The 21859-nt window shown below is 36.1% G+C and overlaps 4 protein-coding genes across 8 annotated transcripts; 2 read left to right on the forward strand and 2 right to left on the reverse strand.

The window, feature by feature from the left end:
* Window positions 1-2121: 2121 nt before the first annotated feature.
* On the forward strand, window positions 2122-6420 carry LOC121263382 (peptidyl-prolyl cis-trans isomerase CYP21-4-like). Of its 2 annotated transcripts, none has more exons than XM_041166240.1 (8): window positions 2122-2336; window positions 3039-3245; window positions 3754-3793; window positions 4014-4064; window positions 4206-4291; window positions 5096-5233; window positions 5335-5485; window positions 5906-6420. In XM_041166240.1, the coding sequence occupies exons 2-8, from the start codon at window positions 3094-3096 to the stop codon at window positions 5990-5992; spliced, it is 705 nt and encodes a 234-aa protein (XP_041022174.1). In that variant the 5' UTR covers window positions 2122-2336; window positions 3039-3093; the 3' UTR covers window positions 5993-6420. The 2 variants fall into 2 exon arrangements, with proteins under 2 accessions (XP_041022174.1, XP_041022176.1); XM_041166242.1 differs by lacking the exon at window positions 2122-2336 and adding an exon at window positions 2503-2894.
* A 534-nt stretch (window positions 6421-6954) lies between these two features.
* Window positions 6955-9449, reverse strand: LOC121263383 (pentatricopeptide repeat-containing protein At1g02370, mitochondrial-like). Its single transcript, XM_041166243.1, has 2 exons — window positions 9119-9449; window positions 6955-8377 (listed from the first exon to the last, which is right to left on the reverse strand). The coding sequence occupies exons 1-2, from the start codon at window positions 9365-9367 to the stop codon at window positions 7148-7150; spliced, it is 1479 nt and encodes a 492-aa protein (XP_041022177.1). The 5' UTR covers window positions 9368-9449; the 3' UTR covers window positions 6955-7147.
* Window positions 9450-10362: 913 nt separating this feature from the next.
* LOC121263387 (beta-carotene isomerase D27, chloroplastic) lies at window positions 10363-13889 on the forward strand. 4 transcript variants are annotated; one of them, XM_041166251.1, is made up of 8 exons: window positions 10363-10607; window positions 10694-10789; window positions 11086-11190; window positions 12520-12619; window positions 12731-12822; window positions 12943-13023; window positions 13137-13205; window positions 13489-13889. In XM_041166251.1, exons 1-8 carry the CDS (start codon window positions 10479-10481, stop codon window positions 13513-13515), a joined length of 699 nt encoding a protein of 232 aa, XP_041022185.1. In that variant the 5' UTR covers window positions 10363-10478; the 3' UTR covers window positions 13516-13889. The 4 variants fall into 4 exon arrangements, with proteins under 4 accessions (XP_041022185.1, XP_041022183.1, XP_041022184.1 ...); XM_041166248.1 differs by having other exon boundaries at window positions 10364-10607; window positions 13484-13889; XM_041166249.1 differs by lacking the exon at window positions 12731-12822 and having other exon boundaries at window positions 12520-12615; window positions 13484-13889.
* Window positions 13890-15105: 1216 nt separating this feature from the next.
* LOC121263384 (DEAD-box ATP-dependent RNA helicase 24) lies at window positions 15106-21104 on the reverse strand. The gene is given in 6 exon segments (XM_041166244.1): window positions 15106-15497; window positions 15622-15997; window positions 16000-16017; window positions 16408-16447; window positions 18894-20122; window positions 20341-21104. Coding segments are annotated over 6 exon segments (2310 nt in total). The 5' UTR covers window positions 20936-21104; the 3' UTR covers window positions 15106-15445.
* Between the last annotated feature and the right edge of the window lie 755 nt (window positions 21105-21859).

Raw genomic sequence — 21859 nt, forward strand, 5'->3', positions numbered from 1 at the left:
AATATTTCACATGGATGATATTGATATGATGGAAAAGTTGTGTTATCTGTACATTCGGAGTTATATATTAACCCTGTAGCAACAGAACCTTAATTTGTTTAATATTACCTGGTGCCTGCGGGATGCTCAGTTTACACTTGGTGGATCAAGTAAGATGTCAGTGGCATTCCGGTTTCCTGTTGATGGACAATGATGGCATGTTTCTGGACACTATTCTGTCAACTGTGATTGGGTACCCTTGGATATCTCTTCCAGCAATTCTAAGCTAAGCACCTCTGCCCGAGGTGGCTCTGGGAATGTTGCCATTGCCTTTGCCCTTCTGCTATCAGTATCCTCCTTATGCCTGTCTGTTTTTGTGGGGTACTGGCTTTACAAACCCACGAGTGTACCTTTTACACCAATGGAGAACCTTTAGGATACCAGTATGTGCATGGGATTGTACCAAAGACTGACTCGTTTGTTTTTATATATGAGATTAGATGAGTTGAGATTAAAGTTAAAAAGTTGAATAAAATATTGTTAGAATATATTTTTTTAATATTATTTTTATTTTGGGATTTGAGAAAATTGAATTGTTTATTTTATTTTGTATGAGAATTTGAAAAAATTGTAATGATTAGATGAAATGAATTGTGAAAATAAACTAGGTTTGCCATTTGTGTAACCCCATTTTCCTCTTCCAAAGGGGTATTCTTAGAATAAAATTCATTATTTTGAAGTCTTAAGATTTGCCATTTCGGGAAGTAAATATTTTTCACAAGGTTCATTTGTTGGGTTATGATCACCTTAGTGGGCTTTCGGGCCGAATCGCTCCCCATCGATGGGCTGGACCCAAGATATCATCCTAGTTAGGAGGGGAAGCATGTTTCAACTTGTTCGAAGAGTTCTGTTAACAATACTTTGATTAAGAGGGGTGATAGGAATAGTAAGGGGAAAAAAAAAAAGGTTGCACCTAAAAAGGGTTTTAAAAAGTATTTAAATAGTTTTAAAAGTTTTTTAATAAAAAAAATGAGGTTGTTTGAGTGTTACATTTTACAATATTTTTTAATCTTAGATGTGTTTTTCCGAATAATAGGAAGGTAATTCAAATTTTGGATAGATTGTCAATGGACGAAAATATCTATTAGACTTTCAGATAATTACAACTTTAAAACTTTTAAGGATATGGTCATAATTTTTTAAAAAATCAAATAATTGTCATTTCTATCTCAAAAAATATTGTTTTAATTTATTTCTAAACAAATATAACATATTTGAATGTGCTTTAAACATATGGTTATCAAACAGTAAATTACTCTTTAATAGTAGAACTTATTACTGAACATTTAAGCTATAAGATCTAAAGGTATAAGTTATATTTTCTACCACAATCTCAAACATGCAGCAAATACAATATAAGCTTTGGAATGCCCATATGCCAACATATGAAAGCAAACACTATGTGACCATTTTTCCCTGCAACCATTGCTTCTTGTGCTCTGTTGGAATTTTGCACTAATTGGGATTGGGGTCCTCTTATTCATTTTCTGTAGACAATCTAATTCAGAAAGAGAGACACACTACAAGATATGAGCAGTTGAAGATATTGCGTTTGGATGTTAAACTGAACTGAGTTGAGTTGAGATGATAAAATATTGTTAAAATATTATTTTTTAATATTATTATTATTTTGAGATTTGAAAAAGTTAAATTATTTATTATATTTTGTGTTGAAATTTCAAAAAATTATAATAATGAATTGAGATGAGTTAAGATGGGTCGATGATTAATATGTATACTTATTTTCAAATCCAATAAGGAAAAAAAAAAAAAATTAGAGAGGATATCCACCTACTAAAGATATGGGTACCATGCCAATTGACTAAAGAGTAATGATAATCTTTAACTATTTTACATTTATTTTAAGACTAACTAATATAATAGTGCTGTTTCATAAAAAAATGTTGGAGTTATTTTTATTTGAATTTGAATAATGATATTCTTTATCACTTTTTTACAGCTCATTTTATAATTAACCGATATAATAATTTTAAATTATTAAAAATATGAAAAATTTTTATTTAAATTTTAAATTTTAATAAAGTTGTACGTAGAGAAGGAAAAATGATGGCACTGTACACTTGTTGAATTTCAAATTTTACTGTGATAAATTCTTTTTTAATTGTTTTTCTCTCTCTTGCAGTTCCAGACAGCCATTCACCTACTCTAGCTCTCATCTTCAGCCCAAATTTCTAACCCCGATTCTCTCTTTCTCTGAGCGATATACAGCCGAACACATCAACAGTACAAAAGAAAGGGCCCATCGGATACACCCTCTATTCATTAGACGTCTTCAGGTGAGAATCATTTTTTTTTTTTTTTTTGTTTCTTTTTTTCAGAATTTATCAGATTTGAGTATAATTTTTGTTTTACGTGAGTCATCAACGTGGGAATTAAAATCTAAGGTTTTAGTGGGTACGATTTGGTGCTTTCTCAATGCTCTGTCTGGGAATTAAACTCCAAATAGTTGTCAGCTGATATTACTGTATCGGTTTTAAAGTCGTTGAGTTTAGGTTTCACTTGGATGCTTGTGCTTGAATATTACAAGATCTTACTTTGAAACCACCCGTACAAATTTGTTTGAATTTTATGATTGGATTTAAATAAAGCTTGAATTTTGATTCAAGTTGGGGGAAACTTTCGCCTTTTTATAGAACCACTGGAAGCTCTTAATTTGGAAATTCTTAAGTGTTTGGTAATTCGAATTGTAAACCTGTAAAAGATTTGAATTTCAAAACCGCACCGTTGAAGTAGCTCTTTATATGCTATACACTAAAGAAGTCTAAGGCCATTAGTTCCAAATCCGTGAGAATTCCAAATATAGTTGAAAGCGAACCTGGCCTTTGCATGCTCTGGTATATATTATTTTTCATGGAGAAGCGTTTTAGTATGGAAATTATGGTTAACTCGTCACTGGATGAACTGCTTTTTTTATGGGTTTAACTTTATCTATATATTGGGATTGGTAAATGGTTTATGACTTTAATTTTAACCTCTAGGGTTTCTGAACTTCGTGGGAATTGATCACGCCGTGAAGCCGAAGCTTGAAATTTAATGGCAAGGATCAAACCTCAAGCTCTGCTACAACAAAGCAAAAAGAAGAAGGGGCCGACTCGAATAAGTGTCACTACTATCATATTGTGCAATTTGATTGTTGTGTTGATTGTGTTTTTCCTGTTTTCAACATACAGACACTGGAATCAAAGGTTTGTGTGGTTTTTTATTTGTGCATAATATTTGGCATTATCAATTAAAATTCTTTATTGGTGGGGGTTTAAAAATTTGCTGTTATGCATGATGAGAATAGGCAAGAGTTTAAGATATAGGCCAGCCAAATTGATTGAACTAGGAACTTTCCCACCTGGCATGCTGGACTAACAATATGGCTAATTCGAGTGCAATCTTATTGATATTTATAATGTATTAACCTTTATTTATCACAATAGTTAATTTCCAAATTTAGTTTGACATGCTGGATTTTATATAATTTTTGGATTGTTAACAATATCCTTGGGTGTAACTAGAGATTTTGAATATAATTATATGGGAAAGTTTCGTGTATACAATTTTTAAAGAAGTTCAGAATAAGTTAGGAGTTCAGCAAATGATCAGAAGTTTTTGTTTCAGTGAGTTCTGCTTTATTTTCATGTATAGCATTGGAACTACTTGAAATATCCGTTGAGTAATAACTTTTACTTGCTAACCTGTGTATAGGTCAAGTTTTCAAACAGATGATCACTTATCAGTTTCTGAGGTATTTGTTCCATTATAATGGCATTGATAGTTCTTGAGCATTTTCTTTCTGGCTTCTAGCTATTATGGATAGCCAAATTGTAGGTGTTGCATAAAGTGCCAGATTTCTCATATGTGTGCATGTGCATCTATTTGTTATAGAAATTTTAATGCTAAGCACAAGCTCCAGTATATATGATGATAATGCGTTGTTTCTGAATTTGTTCTTGAATTTGCTTTAGGATGAAAACGCACTGGTGGATCCAAAAAAATCTGATGTCCCTGGATATGCTGTAGGTTTCTCATTTGCTCACTGAAGAATTTCCCTTTGATATGTTGCAAATTTTAGATGTGAGCTCTGACTTTCATTAGATAAAAAAAAAAAAAAAAAACACAATGCTTTTTCATTTTTCTTTGTTTTTGTCTTTCAATAGGTTTTTAATACCTCAAAAGGGTACATAACAGTGGAACTTTACAAGGAAAGTTCTCCTGAAGTTGTTGACGAATTCATTGAGTTATGGTGAGTAATTGAGTCACCACTTTTGTGTTAATGATATTTAAAAAGGAAGGCTGTTGTTGTTCCCATCTTTTTACCCTCCCGCATCCCTTCTTCTCTCTTTGTGGGCAAAGAAAATTCTCCATTTGTATGCTGAAATTTATTCAATTAGGTTTTCCCGTGACTGCGAACTTACAGAAAATTGTTTAGTTGGCAAATTGTGCATTATCAGCTAGATTTTGCATTTTACTTTTACATCAGCTCTGACCTATTCCAACAAAAATGTTATTGGCTCAGTTCATATTTGGCTGGGGTCTTCACCTTCGGAATTAGTCGGGACTTTGTTCTCGGACACCCGGTGTCAATAATATATATATTTGTTTGGGGCCTTTGAGAAGAAAAGAGGGAAGTAGGGAGCGGGCTTGGATGTCTAAAATAGCACCGTATAGAATGCAAAAAGGTTATCGAGTTATTGGAAGTCCCATATCAAGCAGTTAGCTGGAATCATGCACGTGCTAATTGAAAGCTGTTATTTAAATAGATTACCTATTAATTGGATTTGCACATGGTTCAGGTTTGTGATCCATGAACGGAGGCATTAGTAACATCCAGGAGAAACATCAAAGATTATTAACTGTGCATAGAGTTATTTTTACTAATTACTTTTCATATCAAACTGTAATTTCTTAAAGATGTCAACTTGATTAATGTTATCTATCCAAACTGTTGCACGGGTCCATTAAATGCTAACACCTGCAGAAGTTTTCTGACATGATACCTGCTCTCCATGAAAAATTATACTAAATCTGAATGAAAGTGGTTTTGCAGTCAGAAGGGGCACTTCAAGGGAATGCTTTTTAACCGTGTTATAAAACACTATGTCATTCAAGCTGGGAATGCTCAAGGGGTTGGAGCTACTGAAGATTGGACTTCGAAAGGAAAGCATTATGATCATCTTGACACAAGGTGAATAGCTAATTTTGAAAAAAAAAAAAAAAAAATTGATAGTTTGATGCTATTACTGATTTGTTCTCCTCTGACATGTGAAGTTTGTAATGTTTAAACAGTCTGAAACATGAGGCATTCATGCTTGGAACTTCAAAGGGTAAACGTGATGACAAAGAATTTGAGCTTTTCATTACAACTGCCCCCATCCCAGATTTAAACGAGAAACTTATTGTATTTGGGCGGGTCATCAAGGGAGAGGAAGTTGTTCAGGTGACAAATAACTGTGATTATGTGTCTGGTTTTTTGTGTGGTTAGTTACATGCTAGTGATTGGCATTGCCAATCGGGACTCCTTCTATATACATGAATCAAGATTGTATCTCACACACATCACTTGCTGACCTTTTGGATAAACTGCACTAGTACCATACTACACAGTCCCATGTGATATATGCGATCGGAAGTGACATGATGAATGCTGATTGATATTGGTGACATATTCCATGTTAATGTCGCAAAAGTGCCTCAAGTAACTGTGTCACTGCATATGTTTAAAATTTTTGTTATTGAAATTATGAAGAGTCACAGGAGCTCTCTAATTTATTATTTAACTTATTTTTTTGTGAGACCTACAATTTTTATAGTCACAGTAATGGTAAATGTGGGTTGCTTCGTACATTATTGTACCCAGGAAATCGAGGAGGTGGATACAGATGAAAACTATCAACCTAAATCCTCTATTGGCATCATCAATGCGAATCTCAAACAGAAAATCTGAAGGCTCCCCATCTTGATTAAAGAGCATTTTAGCTCTGCTTCCTCCTCTCCAGATAATTATGTTCACAGGGACCTGGTGCAGTTTGTAATTCTCGTCCCGAGGTCATCAGCGAAGGATATTAAACCATGATGCTGATCTTGGCTTTGTTGCATGTTTTGGCTAATCAAGATCTTGTCAATTCTCTTTATGCAAGTTGCTTCGATGGCTTTATAACGCTAATCTTCATTGCATTACAAGTTGGATGTAATTTTTCACATAGGTTATGAGATTAGAGTAGGGTTTCTTTGGTTTTGAGAGGATTTTTTTTCTTTGAAGTTGGCTGGATACTGAAAAGCTTAGCACTGTTCTCAATATAATGCACGGTAAAAACACTGGATTCAGTTCGAAATGTATGTAATGAAAGATCATGATACTCATTTCCATTTGCATTTTTTGTGGTCAGTACATATATCGTAGAATGGCAGTGCTTCCACTTGATAATTATATGCACACACGGACACATTGACGCTGCCATTGCTTTGATCAGTTAAATAAAAAGATAGATTGCCTTTTATTATCTGTAACATTGTTTAAAAGTGTTTGTATAGGATAGAAAAGGCCACTTCTGTGTTTAGGCTTGGCATAGTTATTGTACAAGCACCATACAAATGGGTCGAAAATTAATCTGTGCAAGGCTTATCATCATTGAATGAGATTCCCAAATCATCATTCATGTCATCTGGAAATAAGGGTAAAAAAGTGTATTTATGCAGAAGATCTCCCTTCTCTGGTCTTCCGATGTATGGAAATAATTTTTTTTTACAAGTAAAAATTTAATAATATCAATAGGCGTAAGCAAGTATACTGGCAAGTATACAAAAGAGAACATCTAGCCCATAATATAGAATTTTCGTAGCTGCTTTCCCTTACAGATTGCAAAGAAGTTCAGATGAAATATCGGGGAGAAATAATGGTGAAGATGATAATGGCAATCACTTCTTCCTCTTGTAACAGTAAAACAATAAGACAACTAACAGTTTTATATGTCATCGCTCATAGCATTAACAAATGAAATTCTTCCTCTGTAAAGTGATCGTCACTTGAATAACAAATGGACCATTTGTCAATTAGAAGTAAGAGGGAGAAGTCTCCATATTTGATCAGAGGGACTAAAGGCTATTCAGGGCAAACCTGTTCAAGCAAGTTTTCTAAGCCAGAGTCACTGCTTATTTCTATGTGATCTTCCTTCAACCGGCGACGCATCTCGGGAGCCTGTTTACCAGCAGCTATGTAAGTCTTAAGCAACAAATGGTAGATGTTAGAGGTGAGACACTTAAAAGTCTTCAGAGTCGTGCAAAACTCTTCAGCTCCATCTACATCTTTCTCTCCCTCAAAATACTTTAAAAATGCACAGGCTGTTGCCGGGGCTGGACGCCATTCATTGTGCTTGACTTCAGAAACAGCTGCTTCCAGATAACTACGAGCCAAATCCACCTGACGGATCTTCAAGAAGTAAACCATGAACATTTCCCGAGCTAAAAAGAAAGGTCCTTTACACCTCTTCATGGCATCGTCAAAGACCAATGTTGCTTCTTTGAACATGTCCTGACTTAGGTAAGCACTTATAACAACATTTGCTAACCTTACATCATAACTGAAGCAACTAGACTCCCACGCTTTATAGCATTTTGTCAAGCCATCAACATCTTTTAGTTTGCGAAGAGCTTGGAGCATAACCAGATTGCTCATATTGTTAGTTGTCTGAAGAACCGACTTTAGGGACTTCCATACCCGATGTACCTCACCTAAATTATTAGTACCCGCATACAAGCTAATCAGAAAATGGTAAGCCTCACGCTTTGGGGGTTTCATATTTTCCTCCAGCTTTTTAAGAGCTAACTGAGCTTTCTCAAAAAGGCCAGCCTTGACATAGATTGCAGCCAAATTACTATATGTTGTCCAGTCGCATTTGCTTTCGTCTTCCTTCAGAACTCTTTCTACCCCATCAATATCATTCAACAACGCATAACTATTCATCCATACATTACGAGTAAATGTGCTCAGTGGAATACTCCTCCGCTTCATTTCTTGTACTAGGGGAGGCACTTTCTCTGGTTGGTTTGTTCTCATATATAGAGACATAAGATTGTTAAAAGCCAAATCAGATGAAACAAAGTTCAACGCATCCATCTCCTTAAAGAGAGTTAATGCCATGTCTTCCATCACTTCCTTGCAATAGCAGCTCAGAAGGGCTCCATAAGTTATTCGGTTTTTCACAGTCGGCGGAAGACCACTGAAGTATTCCTCCGCTGCAGGGATACCTTTTGTCTTCGATATAAGATCTAAACGCAATGCATGGTCTGTAGAGTAGTATTTGAATCCCTCGGCCTCCATCCATTCCATTATCTGCATCAAAGTCAAAACTGATTAGGATATTTTCTCTGAACGCGAAGATTAAAAAAAAAAAAAAAAAGACCGACAAAAGTCCATGGTGCTCACTTCGTTAATATAAAAGAACCATTAAGTTAAACCAGAATAAACAATCATAAAAAAGAGTTTGCCTTTCATTTCAAGAACGGCATATTTTCGCCCGAAGAAAGTGCAATGATATTACATTCAGTCACCAAGAAAAACATCCCAATAGTTTGGATGGCATCAACTACTAAGCTAAGACTAGGAATGATATTAGAATACGATTCAAAACTGTGTTGTGTCCGCTACATGTCTTATATGCCATATACTTATATGGATTACTCAGAATTCAATCCATAATCTAAACTGAAATTTTCTAATTACTGTTCTTTGGAAAGTAGTTTTCTAGTCACATTTGACTGACAGAGGTTATGGTTCCTTAAAATATAAAAATCTCGATTAACAACATTTGACATAAAACCGTTAGGGACAAAAACGTTTGTGAGACCAAAACCTTCCGAAGATCGGTTTTGGCAAAGTTACGATATATCAACCACTAACACTCACGAGCTTGTACTACCACAAAAAACCATAGCGCATTTATCTAGAAACAAACAAAAAATGATTAGTAGAACAAATTAAGCAAAAAATTGATAAAGTTCCATAATCTTAAATTTTGTGGATGTTGGGGATTAGGATTTGATAACATTGATCGAAGAAGGGATGGAAGGAAACCTCGAGGGCGTGCTGGAACCTGCGGTACTTGCGGAGCGCCTTAATGCATCTCTGGAGATTGTATTTATAAACGGTATTGCCTTCCCTGAGGTACTGTTTTAAAGTCTCTGAGACGCTCCCTCCGGTGGCTCCCAAGGCCGATAGTCTCCGGTACAGTCGCTCCGGTTTTCTCTCGGTCTCCGTCTCGGAAACCCTGCAAAAATGTCTCATCAGCCTTGCGACGGCTGGTATAGGACGGCTCCGAATCATTCTCGTCAGACTCCTGACTCCTCTCTCTCTCTCTCTCTCTCTATCTCTCTCTCAATTTGCGTAGGGTTTAAACATGCCAAGGTCCAAACAAAAATGGTTGATAATCCCTTCCACTGAAGCGCAAGCTTTTGCGCTGCTTACCGTTTTGGCCAAGTTTTGATAACCTATTATTCTTCGAAAAATTATAAACAATTAATATTTTTCACAATATATTTTACAATCATATTTTAAAATGAGAAATGTTATTATAAAATTATTATGAAGATTGTTGTGTATATATTATTACTCTTTTAAATGTCTTAATAATTATTTAATTTACTAACCAGCAATAATTTTATAATTTTATCTTAAGATGTACTATCATTAAAAAAAAAAAAAAAAAAAACTAAGATGTCACGTTTTAATTGTTTAATTTTACGACTCAAAGTTAACGTTTGTTTGAGTTAGAAAGTTTAAAAAGTAAAGCTCCTTTGAATAAAAACTTATATGTTTAGTAATTTTATAAAAAATATTTTTAGCATCTAAAAATAATTAAAAAAATTCATAACTGTATAAGTTTATATGAACAATCTCTATTTAGAGACTGAGAACTATATATAAACTAACTCCAAAACATCAAATTGAATATTTTATTGAAAAACTCAAGCTGCATTTTTAAAAAGTTACCGTAACAAATTTTAATAGTGGTTTAGATGCTTGTTTACCAAATAGTAAATAGTTTTTAATTATAGAGCTTTACAATAAAACTCTATAATTAAAAACACTGCTTTAAAAAAAAAATCTATTTCCTATTATAATTTCAAAGGGATGCTAATCTAACGTATAGAAAGATTTTATTTATCATCTTCATATCACACATCACGCACTATATATAATTTTTTTTTTCTCTTATAAAATTTGTAATATATGAATAATGTATAAAAGAATTTAATTAATTTATGAAAAATAAAATTAAAATAATTAAAATAAATATTGTGCGTGGACACGATGAATAGGAAAGCTCGTTCCTTAGAATGTTAGTGGAGTCCAGTCCTGACTCCTATCTACTTCGAGCCTGGAAGCACAGTAACAGAAGAAGATAGCTTTAAACACACGTACAGACAGTGAAGGAATGAAGCCACTGGCTCTTCTTCGTCCCCTTACCATTTCTTCTGCCCCCTCAAACCCTCTTTTCCAACCACAATCTCTTCCCCAAAAACATGCCTTTCGAGTTCTATGCTCTTCTTTCGATTCTAAACCGGTGAGTTCTATCTCTCTCTCTCTCTCTCTCTCTCTCTCTCAAACCTATCGGTTTTTTCATTCTAAGTTATCCAAAATAATTTTCAGATACAAGATGGATATACTGCAGCAAAGCCCGATAACAACAAGCCTGGAATCTTGGATGATTTGTTCCTCAATTTGTTCCGTAACAAAATGGTGCAGGTGCTTCTCTTAATCCATCCCAACCATGCCATACAGTTATTGTTGATTTTCGTGTTCTGTAACATTGGGGATTCTCTAACACACCACCTTAAACCATTATCTATCTATATATATATATATATATATATATATATATATATATATATATATAACTCAATCCCAAAGGAAAGAGTAGGTTCTAATGCCAATTGCCATGTTTGTTTGAGTCTACGTACATGTGTAGTTCTACATCTAGATGTGCTTATAGTTGTTTTATTTATATTGTATATGATATAGCTCTTGAAGTGGAAAAACAGGAGGTCGGATGGGATTCAGAGAAGCCGGGCTATGAGGGACTAATTGAAGTTGCGAATCGACTTATGATGAGGGGCAGGACCAATTCTGATACTAAAGAAGCAGCGGTAGTTCTCATTATATAAGTTCAATATACTCCGTACAGTCTTTTATGCTGTCCAGCAATAAACTGGTCACATAGATTACATAAATGCATGAAAATCTTACACATATTAGAAAAGAAGTGATAGCATCCTTCTCTGCATGCCTAGTGTGCAAAAAGAGCCTGACCTGCAGAGCATTTCGTCTTATTATGTTATTGGACCAAATTCTTGGTTTTAGAGTGTTTTACAATGTAAAATTGATAGAACAGATCTTATTAGAATAGAAAAGTGCCTTCTCCAAAAATGTCTAGAATTAAAATCAAATACAGTGGAGGAGTGACTGCCTTGGTTGCTTTCTTTTGTCGGGCCATCAGGAAGTTGAGAATAAAAGGACTTATGAGTAGAAAATACCAGATCCTTGTCTTTGTCAAGAGCTCAATCCTTCCAACTGATTTTAATTTTTCTCTTCCAATAGTTTAGTCAACTCCAGGTATGATTCTATAATTCTAGTGGCCAGGGATAATTTTGGAAGGTTGTTTGATGGCAATGCTCATACCTTAGGTTTATGTGATCTCGGTTATGTTGGCATCAGCTGTTAGGAGAACGACTTTGATTTCAAAAAATCCCTATCACCCGACATTGGTATCATAGAATCAGATATTGAAACTGTCATAAAATCTCATAAGCAAATGAAGTCCTTGAGAGATTTCAACAACTTTTGTAGATTAGTCAATCGTTCGAATCAATATCTAAGTCAGACTTCCCTTCCCATAGTCCTGTCATGTTCAATTCGTTGTTCTTCTGTCTACAGCAATGGTGAATCCCTTATTCTCTGTACGGTCGAGTGGGATTCCATTGCTGAGTCCGTTGTGGGATCAGTGGCTTTTTTATGAGCTGGTAAAGAATCAAACTTATTTGAATGTTCCCATCTGAAGATCTCTGCAATTTTCTGCCTTAAAGTCTGCTAATCCAGTAGTTGGCTGGTATTTTTGGTTTTTGATGTTTTCTTTTGTTTTGTCTAGTATTTTGTTATCCTACACCAAAACATATACCTGAACATGCTTATTATATGTAGTTGGTATCAAATCTCATCTCAACAAATTGATGCATTTGTAGTATGTATATGTCCATGTTTCTGTATATACCTGTGCATGCAGGTAAGTAGTTTTAAGTGTGCAATAAGTAGAGGATAAAGCAATTCATGGGACTTGTTTGTTTCCACGGTTTTCATCCACCATAAGTAAGAGCTTTATTAATAAATTCGGGAGGGGGTCACTATTGGACAAGTGACTGCCCGCTCTTAAATAAAAATAAAAAAAGCAATTCATTATATGTATCGTTGGCAAATGGCAGGTAAGAATACTGATATCACTATTTCCTCCATTTCTGCTGGAGCTTTATCGAATCCTCATAGCCCCTATTGGAGGAGGCAAAATAGCAGCAACTATGGTAGGTGAGTTAAACTCCGTGTGGGTATTTGCTTAAAGCTGATTTACATTCCCTTAATCAAACTATATGCTCAAAAATCTGAAAAGGGCCTTAAATCTTTCATTCTCTATTAAAGCAAGGGTGACTGCACTCAGTTGGCAATGGCTCATGGGGAAGTGCACTATTAATTCTGTCGATCTACCTGATGGAACCTCGTGCAGAAGTGGGGTGATGACTCTACCTTCCCAGTTATTTCATCTTAAAAGACAGTATATTCAAAACTTATATTTCATCGACATTTCTATGAAATAGTGATCCCCAGTAAATGTGAGTTGGTCTTTGATATAGGTGTTTGTAGAAAGATGCAAATATTTAGAGGAAAGCAAATGCATAGGGATTTGTATCAATACTTGTAAGCTTCCAACACAAGTGAGTGGCTTTCAAATTTCTTTTTATGCAATTTCTTCCCTTTTATCTTCCTCTTTTGCCTGCATTTATCAGGTTTGAAAATTTGTAATCTGAACATTTTGTTGTTGCTCTAGGCTTTCTTCAAGGATTACATGGGGGTTCCTTTACTAATGGAACCAAACTTTACTGATTACAGTTGTCAGGTAATCCCACTATTATCTCTTTAATTCCAACCTTCTTGTTCCCATTCAATGAAAACGAGTGGATTGATTTGTGCCTCTATAAACTTTTTCTGTTGTTTGGATTTTACATTCTAATTTATCAATGCAATGAATCCATTCTCAACAGCAGAAACCAAGGAGAAGTTCAGTAAGTTTCTTCCAGGATATTGAGCAATTTGATTGTCTGACTAAACTGTAATCTTTCCTCAAGGTGCAGCATTTCCAGTCTTACTGATTCTTTTGTGGCTCTAACATGGCAGTTTAGATTTGGGGTTCTTCCTCCATTGCCTGAAGATGATATCTCCCTTAAGGAGCCGTGCTTGGAGATATGCCGAAATGCCACAAGACGAAGAAAAGTTGCTGGTGACATGGATGTCCCGCATTGCCCTAAGGCCTGAACATCCTTCTAAATTTTGAGGTGGTTTACAACAATACATACATACATACATACATACATATATATATATATATATGTACATATATGCACTTTAGTTGCTCTTTGATTTTTCATATACACAAAAATCTCATCTCTTCTCGTCTCTTCATTTCTACAAATGTACGATCTAGAAAGGATGTTACCACCATGTGCTAGCTAAAAGCTCATCCCTTCTGAGTTGATAAAGTGGTCTCTAATGTGAAGAGGAAATATTGAAATTTTACTCCCAATTGTAATTTCCATATCACAAACTAATCCTCTATCAACTTTGCGATATAACATGTCGATTATTTGTCAGATTATGATCAATCAAGCTGGACGTATGCCCAAAATATAGTGTCAAAAAAAAAAAATAAATAAATTGAAAGAGAAAAGTCATCTCTAGTTGATCAAGTGAAATCTAGAGATCACTCCGAGTGATCATGAGCCACCTCGAGAGAGGTCCTTTACGCCTTGTGGGTGGTTGCATAGAGAGGGGGAGCCACCACCATGTAAGGAGTATGATAATCCCTCTCGAGGTGGCTCGTGGTTTCTTCAGAAGAATTTCATCTCACTCTAAAGTTGGCTGTGACTAGAAAGTTAACAAAATCTAGGATTGGTATTTCATGTTTTCAAGATGGTTTCAGGATGTATCAAATCAAAATCCAAAATCTAATTGTAAATGAGTAGACCATAACCCAACCCATTTATTTAAAGGTATGAAATCCCTCAATCTTAAAACTTTAATCCGTTTATTTTGTATTAGATTTAGGAGTTGTGACACAAAATCGACTCATGTCGAATAGACCCTCAATTCTAACCCATTAACTTAATATCGAAATCGTATCCAGTTCATATATGGTATCAAAATTATCAGCCAAGTTCAGTCTAACGAAATCAAAAAACCCCTATTAGGATGACATTTTACCAATGAAAATAGAAGGATGCGAACCTAATATGTCAACAGAGGTAGCCTTTTTATTATCTGAATATGTAAATCTCATGCTCAAAGCAGTTACTTCAAAAAACTGTTTTAAAAACTCTAAAAGAATAATGCTACCCTGCTTTCCTCAATTTGTCCACTCATTTTGACCGTTCATGCATTAATTTTTTTTTTAAATATTAACTATTAATGTATTTGTAATTTTTTATTTCTTAAAAATGTTTAAACATATTTTTAAAATGTTTGAAATAAAAAAAAATAAAAAAAAGAAAAGAAAGTGCGACTCCATTTTGGCGAGTGGCGACAGGGGATAGCAGAACTCGTCTCTGTGCATGTCTGTGTATCAGTGTATGCATACATTTTTTGAGGCAAAATATAGTAATTTCACATTACTTAAAAATAAATACAAAAGGTTGAGGAGATTTAAAAAGAAGCAGAGAGCGACCTGCATATGCATGGGGTTTTCAGCATCCTTCCTATCCAAATGTAATATTTTCTATCCGACTAAAGGCTGCATCCCAAAAAGAATCAATTCATACCATCTTCAAATATTGCACAGTCCTTAGCTGGAGGATTTTACTATTTCTGTCCACCCCAAAACAAAGAAAAAAAAAAAAAAAGTTCTGTAACTTATTGTCTTCTATCTAGGATCCCTCGTTCAGAACACCACAAAAGTATCAAAAAGCTAGAATCATACAGTAGGAACTAACTCCTTTTTACTTCTTTTTATATAAGGAACAGTAGGAGCTAACTTAAAAGCACAAAAAAAAACTTACACCAATAACAACGGAATATCATGTCAGAGTTATACTAAGAGATGAGAGTAGTTGACCATATGAAAGTAGTGTTGTTTAATTGTACAGATCACCGGTCCCAACCAGAGGGCCTCCGCCTTTCTCTACCTCTGTCTCTTGAACTGCAACGAGAACAACAAATTAACTTTATCAAGAACAAGCATCCAAAATCCAAATTTATTTTAGCAGAATATTTAAATTTAAACCACTAGATAAAAACTATGCAACTTTAGCTTTAGATATAACCTTTCCGAGTTCTTTTTATTTGCATTTTCTGCGGAGCTGTGATTGGTGCTGATGCCTGACATAGCAGGACTGAATGAACTGGGCGTTTGTGTTTTATATATATCTCCACCAATTGAACCACCAGACACAAAGCCAGATAGTGCTGTTCCCTTGTTGGCATAGGCACTTGAACTGTTACTCATTCCCTGGCTCTGTGAATTTGATGCAGCAGCAACAAAGTTACTCTTAAACTGTGCCATCATTCCCGTCCTGAGTGAATTAACAGCAGCAGATCGACTTGGAACAGAGCTAGAGGAAGTATTATTGGATTCTGGAGTATAGCCAATGCCCAAACCAAAATCAACCCCACGAACACCCCGACCACTGCCACCACCCTCCCTCTACCCTTTTTCCCTCCTGCACAAGACATCAAACAAACATCCAGTAAAAAGCCACCAAAAGATTCTAAGCGGAGTGTTTTATAAACCAGCAATACCAAACACCCCTATCTCGCGTATATTTCATCATCTTAATCACATCAACCAAGTGCTGCACTGATTGGAAGACAATCTAGTTTCTTAACATTCCAGGCAATACCATAGGCATTGAATTATTGCACAGTGGCAAAGGCATTAGAATACCGTTTTTCGATAAGTAATCAAAGATTTTATTTAAAAAAAAAAAACAAAAGGCATAACCCAAGTACACAGGATATTCTCAAGAGGAAGCATATAGGCATTAGAAAAACAATTTTTGCCGAATAAGAACTAAAATGCAAGATAAAATAAAATAAAATTAAAACCTTACCTCCTTTTCTTGCATCACGTTTGGACCTGAATCTCCCATCCTAATGTTTACAAGGTAAATGTCATTTAATCAGATAAAACGTGAAAGTCAGACCTAAAAACTAGTGCCATATCTGAAGATATCAAAAAATGAAAATAATAAATGGGAATTGTAAATGTTCCAAGCATGAGATAGTATCATCCAAGACAATAACCCAGATGGCTGAGTCAAGGAGAGGGAAACTATACCAAGAAAGGGTGGACCAAAAATTGAAGCAGAAGTAACACTGGGCATAAAGTAGAAAACTTTTTATTGGTAAACAAAATTTTATTGATTATAAGAATAGGCAAGAGCCCAAGATACAGGACAAGGCATAAAGTAGAAAAATATTGGAAGAGAACAGCACAACAGTCAGAATCTACCGGCTCTTGCCAAAAAAAAAAGGGGGATATTTATGCCCATTGCTGCAAGAATCTTGGGCCTAGAGTTCTGCACTCATACCTATATGACATGATTTGTGAACACAGGTTCACAGGTTGCACTTTAATTATGCACCAGCCACAACACCTTATCCTGGTGGTTTTCAGTTACTTGGTATACAGGCTTTTCAAGGGTCAGGTTGTTTTAGGGAAATGTAAAGTTTGCAAAGTAACCCTTATTGGTATGTACTAGGAGTACAGTGTAGAGGAACGAACATTGCAATGGGTTTCCCCATCTTCCACCGCAGACAACGGAAATAATAGCTCAAGAGTGGGCATGGGCCTTGACTTAGAGAGGCTTAGTCACCCTGTCGGGGAAGGACCAAAGCCACACAATCAAGAGAAAGGATTATCAAATGGTTGTTCATCCTGGTATCAGATTTTGATGGTATTCTTCAAATGGTTGTTCATCCTTCTACTTCAGTTAATGGCATAATGCCAATATGGCTTGCCCTATGGGTAATTCCAACTTTGAGATATCAAGTGGGGCTGTCCCGGCCCATTTTGGTGTGAAGTGTGCTTTGGTAGTTTCTTTAGGTCCCTTTGGAGTGTTGGCTAATTCTATTGGGTGGGCTGTTGTGGCTAGTCCTTACAGAGCCGAATGAAAAGGCAAGGGCTTTTGTCGACTTAGATAGGTGTGAAGAAGGTGAATTTGGTGGAGGTTTTTTATAAGAAATTTGGCGGAGGTTTTTTTTTATAAGAAATTTGGTGGAGGTTTATTGGTCTCTTGAATGGCCTAGACTTGGTAGTGTTCTCTGAAGAGGATCCCCTCCCATTGAAGGTTACTGCCAATTGCCAAGAAGGTTAAGGGAAAAAATCTTCACTCTGGGTTTGGAAGATCATGAAAGATATTTTTCATGTGGTGGAACTTTCGTGTGATTGTTATGCAAAGTCCTTTGAGGCCCTGTTTACAGCCATTGAAGCAAGTCATTCCCTTTAGATGGAAGCCTTCAGCCTCTTGAACTGGATTAAAAAGAAAAAGGTGATAGAGAGTTAAGAAGGTTATACTCCTCCATGAACTATGGTTGTGGAAGTGCGAGTTGTGGTAAAGGGAAGATTGAGGTGGGCATATCACGTTGTGAATTGGCTTGTGTTTGATCGAGGATGGAGTCCTCAATTCTGATTTTATTTTGTGCATTTATGATGCTTTTTAAGGCTTCAAGGGGAGCTCATTGCATAGCTTGTAGGGTTTTGTGTGTTATGATCTCTGGAGGGGTAGTTTGTTTCTCTGGCATAGAGAATGGTGGGTTCCAGCTTTGACTGTTGGTCTTTTCCTTCCCTTTTTTCCTGATTAGGTGGTTTTCCTTGTATACTTCTTGTGTTCTTGGGTACAGACTTTGGTTTTTAATGAGTTTCAATTACTTATTAAAAAGGCCATGAAGTGTGGTGAAGTTTACAAGATGCATTATCATTCATTAAAGATTAGGCATGCATTTTCCATCCTGTAAAAGTCCAAAAATTCCACTGGTGACCAGTGAGAAATATTACAAATGCCCGAGAAGTTCAGCATGCCATAAAGCAGATGATAGATTATTACTGGTCTCAAGATTCTGTACCCAATTCTGTATCCCTAGTAATCCCCCAACTTCTATCCAAGAACAACTTAATGATAGGTAATCCATTATATCACAATTTAAAGCACTAGTGATCCTAAGAGTTATTAGTCACAACAAGGACATACCAAATCTGTAAATTGAAATCTAACTATTAATTACCTCACAATTTATTCGGTAACATAACATGTAATATTTACACATCAACTAGGACATACAAAATCCTTCTAGAAGATAGGCCTAAATTAATAATTGTTCCACTAATTCCATCTCAGCACAACTTACAGCAATTTGGAAAAATTCATTATACTAGCAAACTAGAAACCTATCTACCATGCCTATAAGAGTGTAATGTAGATACGAATAAAAAGAAGTTAATTGGTTTTGTATCAGTTATCCTAGCAAAAGGAACAAACAGATCAAAATCATAATACACGTTATCAAAATGAAAATCATCAATAAAATCAAAAGTTACCTTCATAGCAAGATCCATCAATTCTACGGACACATTCTGACCAGCAGCAACCAAACTATTAACCAATTCACCAGCAAACCGTGCCTCTTTCTGAGTAATTAGTGTATATGCAGTCCCATCTTTGTCACCAGCACGGCCTGTTCTACCAATCCGATGGACATGCATATCCATGTCTCTGGCAATATCAAAGTTCACAACTGATTTAATCGACTTGATGTCAAGACCACGGGCAGCAACATCAGTTGCAATAAGAACGTGATAGATGCCAGATTTAAATTTTCGCAAAATTTCCATACGAGAAGCCTGGTCCTTGTCACCATGAAGAGCTGCAACTTTAAAACCTGTCTGAGCCAGCTGTGATTCAATCTCATCCACCGTGGCTTTTTTTGAAGCAAACACTAAAACATCTCCATCATCGATCATTTTGGGTAGCTGTTCAAGCAACCAAGGCAACTTCTCTGCATCAGAAGGAATTACATGAACTACCTGAGTAATATCCTCATTGGCCATTCCCACCTCCCCCACTGTAACTCTTACAGGATCAGTAAGGATTTCCCTAGCTAACTTCTCGACTTTACGAGGCATTGTGGCAGAAAATAATAAGGTCTGGCGATCTGGCCTAATCTGACCAACAATAGACCTAACTTGCGGCTCAAATCCAAGGTCAAACATCCGATCAGCCTCATCAAGTACCAAGTAGGTTGTCCTTAACATCGTCAGTGCCTTTATCTTTATCATGTCTATCAACCTCCCGGGAGTAGCAACCACTATCTCACAGCCAGCTTTAAGCTCTTTCAACTGATCAAATTTCGACATGCCACCATAGACAGCAGAGACACGTATTCCATTTGACTTGGAAAATTTCTTGGCCTCTAAGTATATTTGGTGTGCTAGCTCTCTAGTTGGTGCACAAATTACTCCTATAGGACCCTCCTCTTTCTCCAGTTCAGGTTGATCCATAATATGGACAATCATGGGAAGTACAAAAGCAGCAGTTTTACCAGAACCCGTCTTTGCTATTCCAATGATATCCCTCCCGGAGAGCACAATCGGTAAAGCTTGGCACTGTATTGATGTAGGCTTCTCATAACCTTGCTTCTTTATCGCATTCATGAGCTGCGGAGAAAACCCAGAGTCTTCAAATGTCTTAATTGGCTTTGGGACATCAAAACCCGAGACCCGAATAGCCAAGCTCTTCCGGTACTCGGCAACATCCTGCTCACTCATCCCTAAAGCAGCGAACCAAATTAGAAATTACCCAAGTTATTGCAGTTTCTTCACTGTTATTTCTCACTTAATAAGAACTTATATTCACATGCATTTATATTTATAGACCTCTCTGTGATTAGGAATTGTGCATGAAGAAACATACAAAGAGAGAAACCAAGTATAATTTCAACCCCATTTTTAACCAAAATCAGTCACTGTATACATTTATCATAAGTACCCGATATCGAGTCCTTCTCCTCGTAGAAATCCTTATTGAAGGGCTCGTACTCGATCTCGCTGTGGTCCAGAGGCAGAATGGGCTCGATCCGCTTCTTGTCCAGGACCACCACGGGGTTGTCATCCGAGTCGTACTCCACCATCCCGGCATCCACGGCCTTGGCGGCCGCGTATACCTCCTCATCGGAGTCGTAGCCAGCGTGTAGTGCCTCCGACGCCAGCGTGAGCCCCAAATCCTTCTTCGCCAAGAGGAAGCTCTCCATGGGATCATCGTCCTCGTCGTCCTTGTACCTCTCGGCCTTCTCCTTGGGCTTCGGAGGCGGCGCCGAACGCATCTCCTCCTGGATGCCCTCCATGAACGCGTCGAGAGGGTCGATTTCCTCATTTGCATCCTCCTCGTTCTTGTTGGCGGCGGCGGAGGCGTCGTTATCTTCGTAATCGATGTTGTCAAGGTCGGTGTCCTCGTAGTTGTCATGGGGAAGGGATGAGGAGGAAGGAGGGACGTAGAGTCGCTGAGGGGGTTGGGAGCGCTCGAAGTTGTAGGTGGGTTGGCGGTTGATGCCGAAGCCTTCGAATCCGAACTTCCGCTTCGACATGGTTGGTTTCGAATTTTGTATTGCTCGAGCTCTGGGAGCTGCTGGCAGAGAAGCAGGCTTTTGGGTTTGTTTAGGTTTCTGCGCTGTGCAACGACGGAGGCCGACTTCGAGAGAGATAAATGAGGGGAAACCACGCACGCTGATAGCTGTCGGACGGGTCGGTTCAATTTAACCGGATCCAGCTACTATCAAATAAAAATGATAGAGTTATTATTTTCTTATTATTTATTTATTATTAATTTTTTTTAATTTTTTAATTTTACTTAATAGTTAAAAAAATATCTATTAATAAAATTATATTTTTTTTTTAATTATTTTTTATGATTAAAGATATTAAAAAAATACTTAAAAATAATTGATAAAAAAATTAAAAATTTTTAAATACTTGTAATTAGTAAATGGATAGTAATATAAAAAGATAAAATCAAAAAATAATTCTTTATGCATTTCTGGGGAGACCCGGCGCATGCGGCTCAATGAAATGCATCGTTTCATTTAAGCGGAAAAATGCATAGAAGTAAAGCGCGTCTTTTAACTTGGCTACTATTTTAGGTTACAATTTCATATTAAATTGAGTTCAGTTGAATTTTTTATAAATAGTAATAAGTTAAATAGTAAAAAAAATTATATAGAGCTTATTTAAATTGAGTTTAAAGTATATTTTAATATTAAAATGTATTTAGTACTTTTTATGAGAACTTGAAAAAAATTATAGATTCCACATATAAAAATATTTTAAATTGAAAAAAGTTGTAGGTCTCATGTATAAGAAGCTTTGAATTGATATGAGTTTAGTAATTTGAAAATTTAATATTTAGATATTAGACTCATCTTAAGCTCAAATTTAAGAACCAAACGTAGTCTTAATCGTTCAAACTCTTTTTCCTGAGCTCTAATCTGCTCTGTAAAACTTGATGTGTTACT

The sequence above is a fragment of the Juglans microcarpa x Juglans regia genome, chromosome 4S, assembly GCF_004785595.1.
Source record: "Juglans microcarpa x Juglans regia isolate MS1-56 chromosome 4S, Jm3101_v1.0, whole genome shotgun sequence".
NCBI lineage: Eukaryota > Viridiplantae > Streptophyta > Magnoliopsida > Fagales > Juglandaceae > Juglans > Juglans microcarpa x Juglans regia.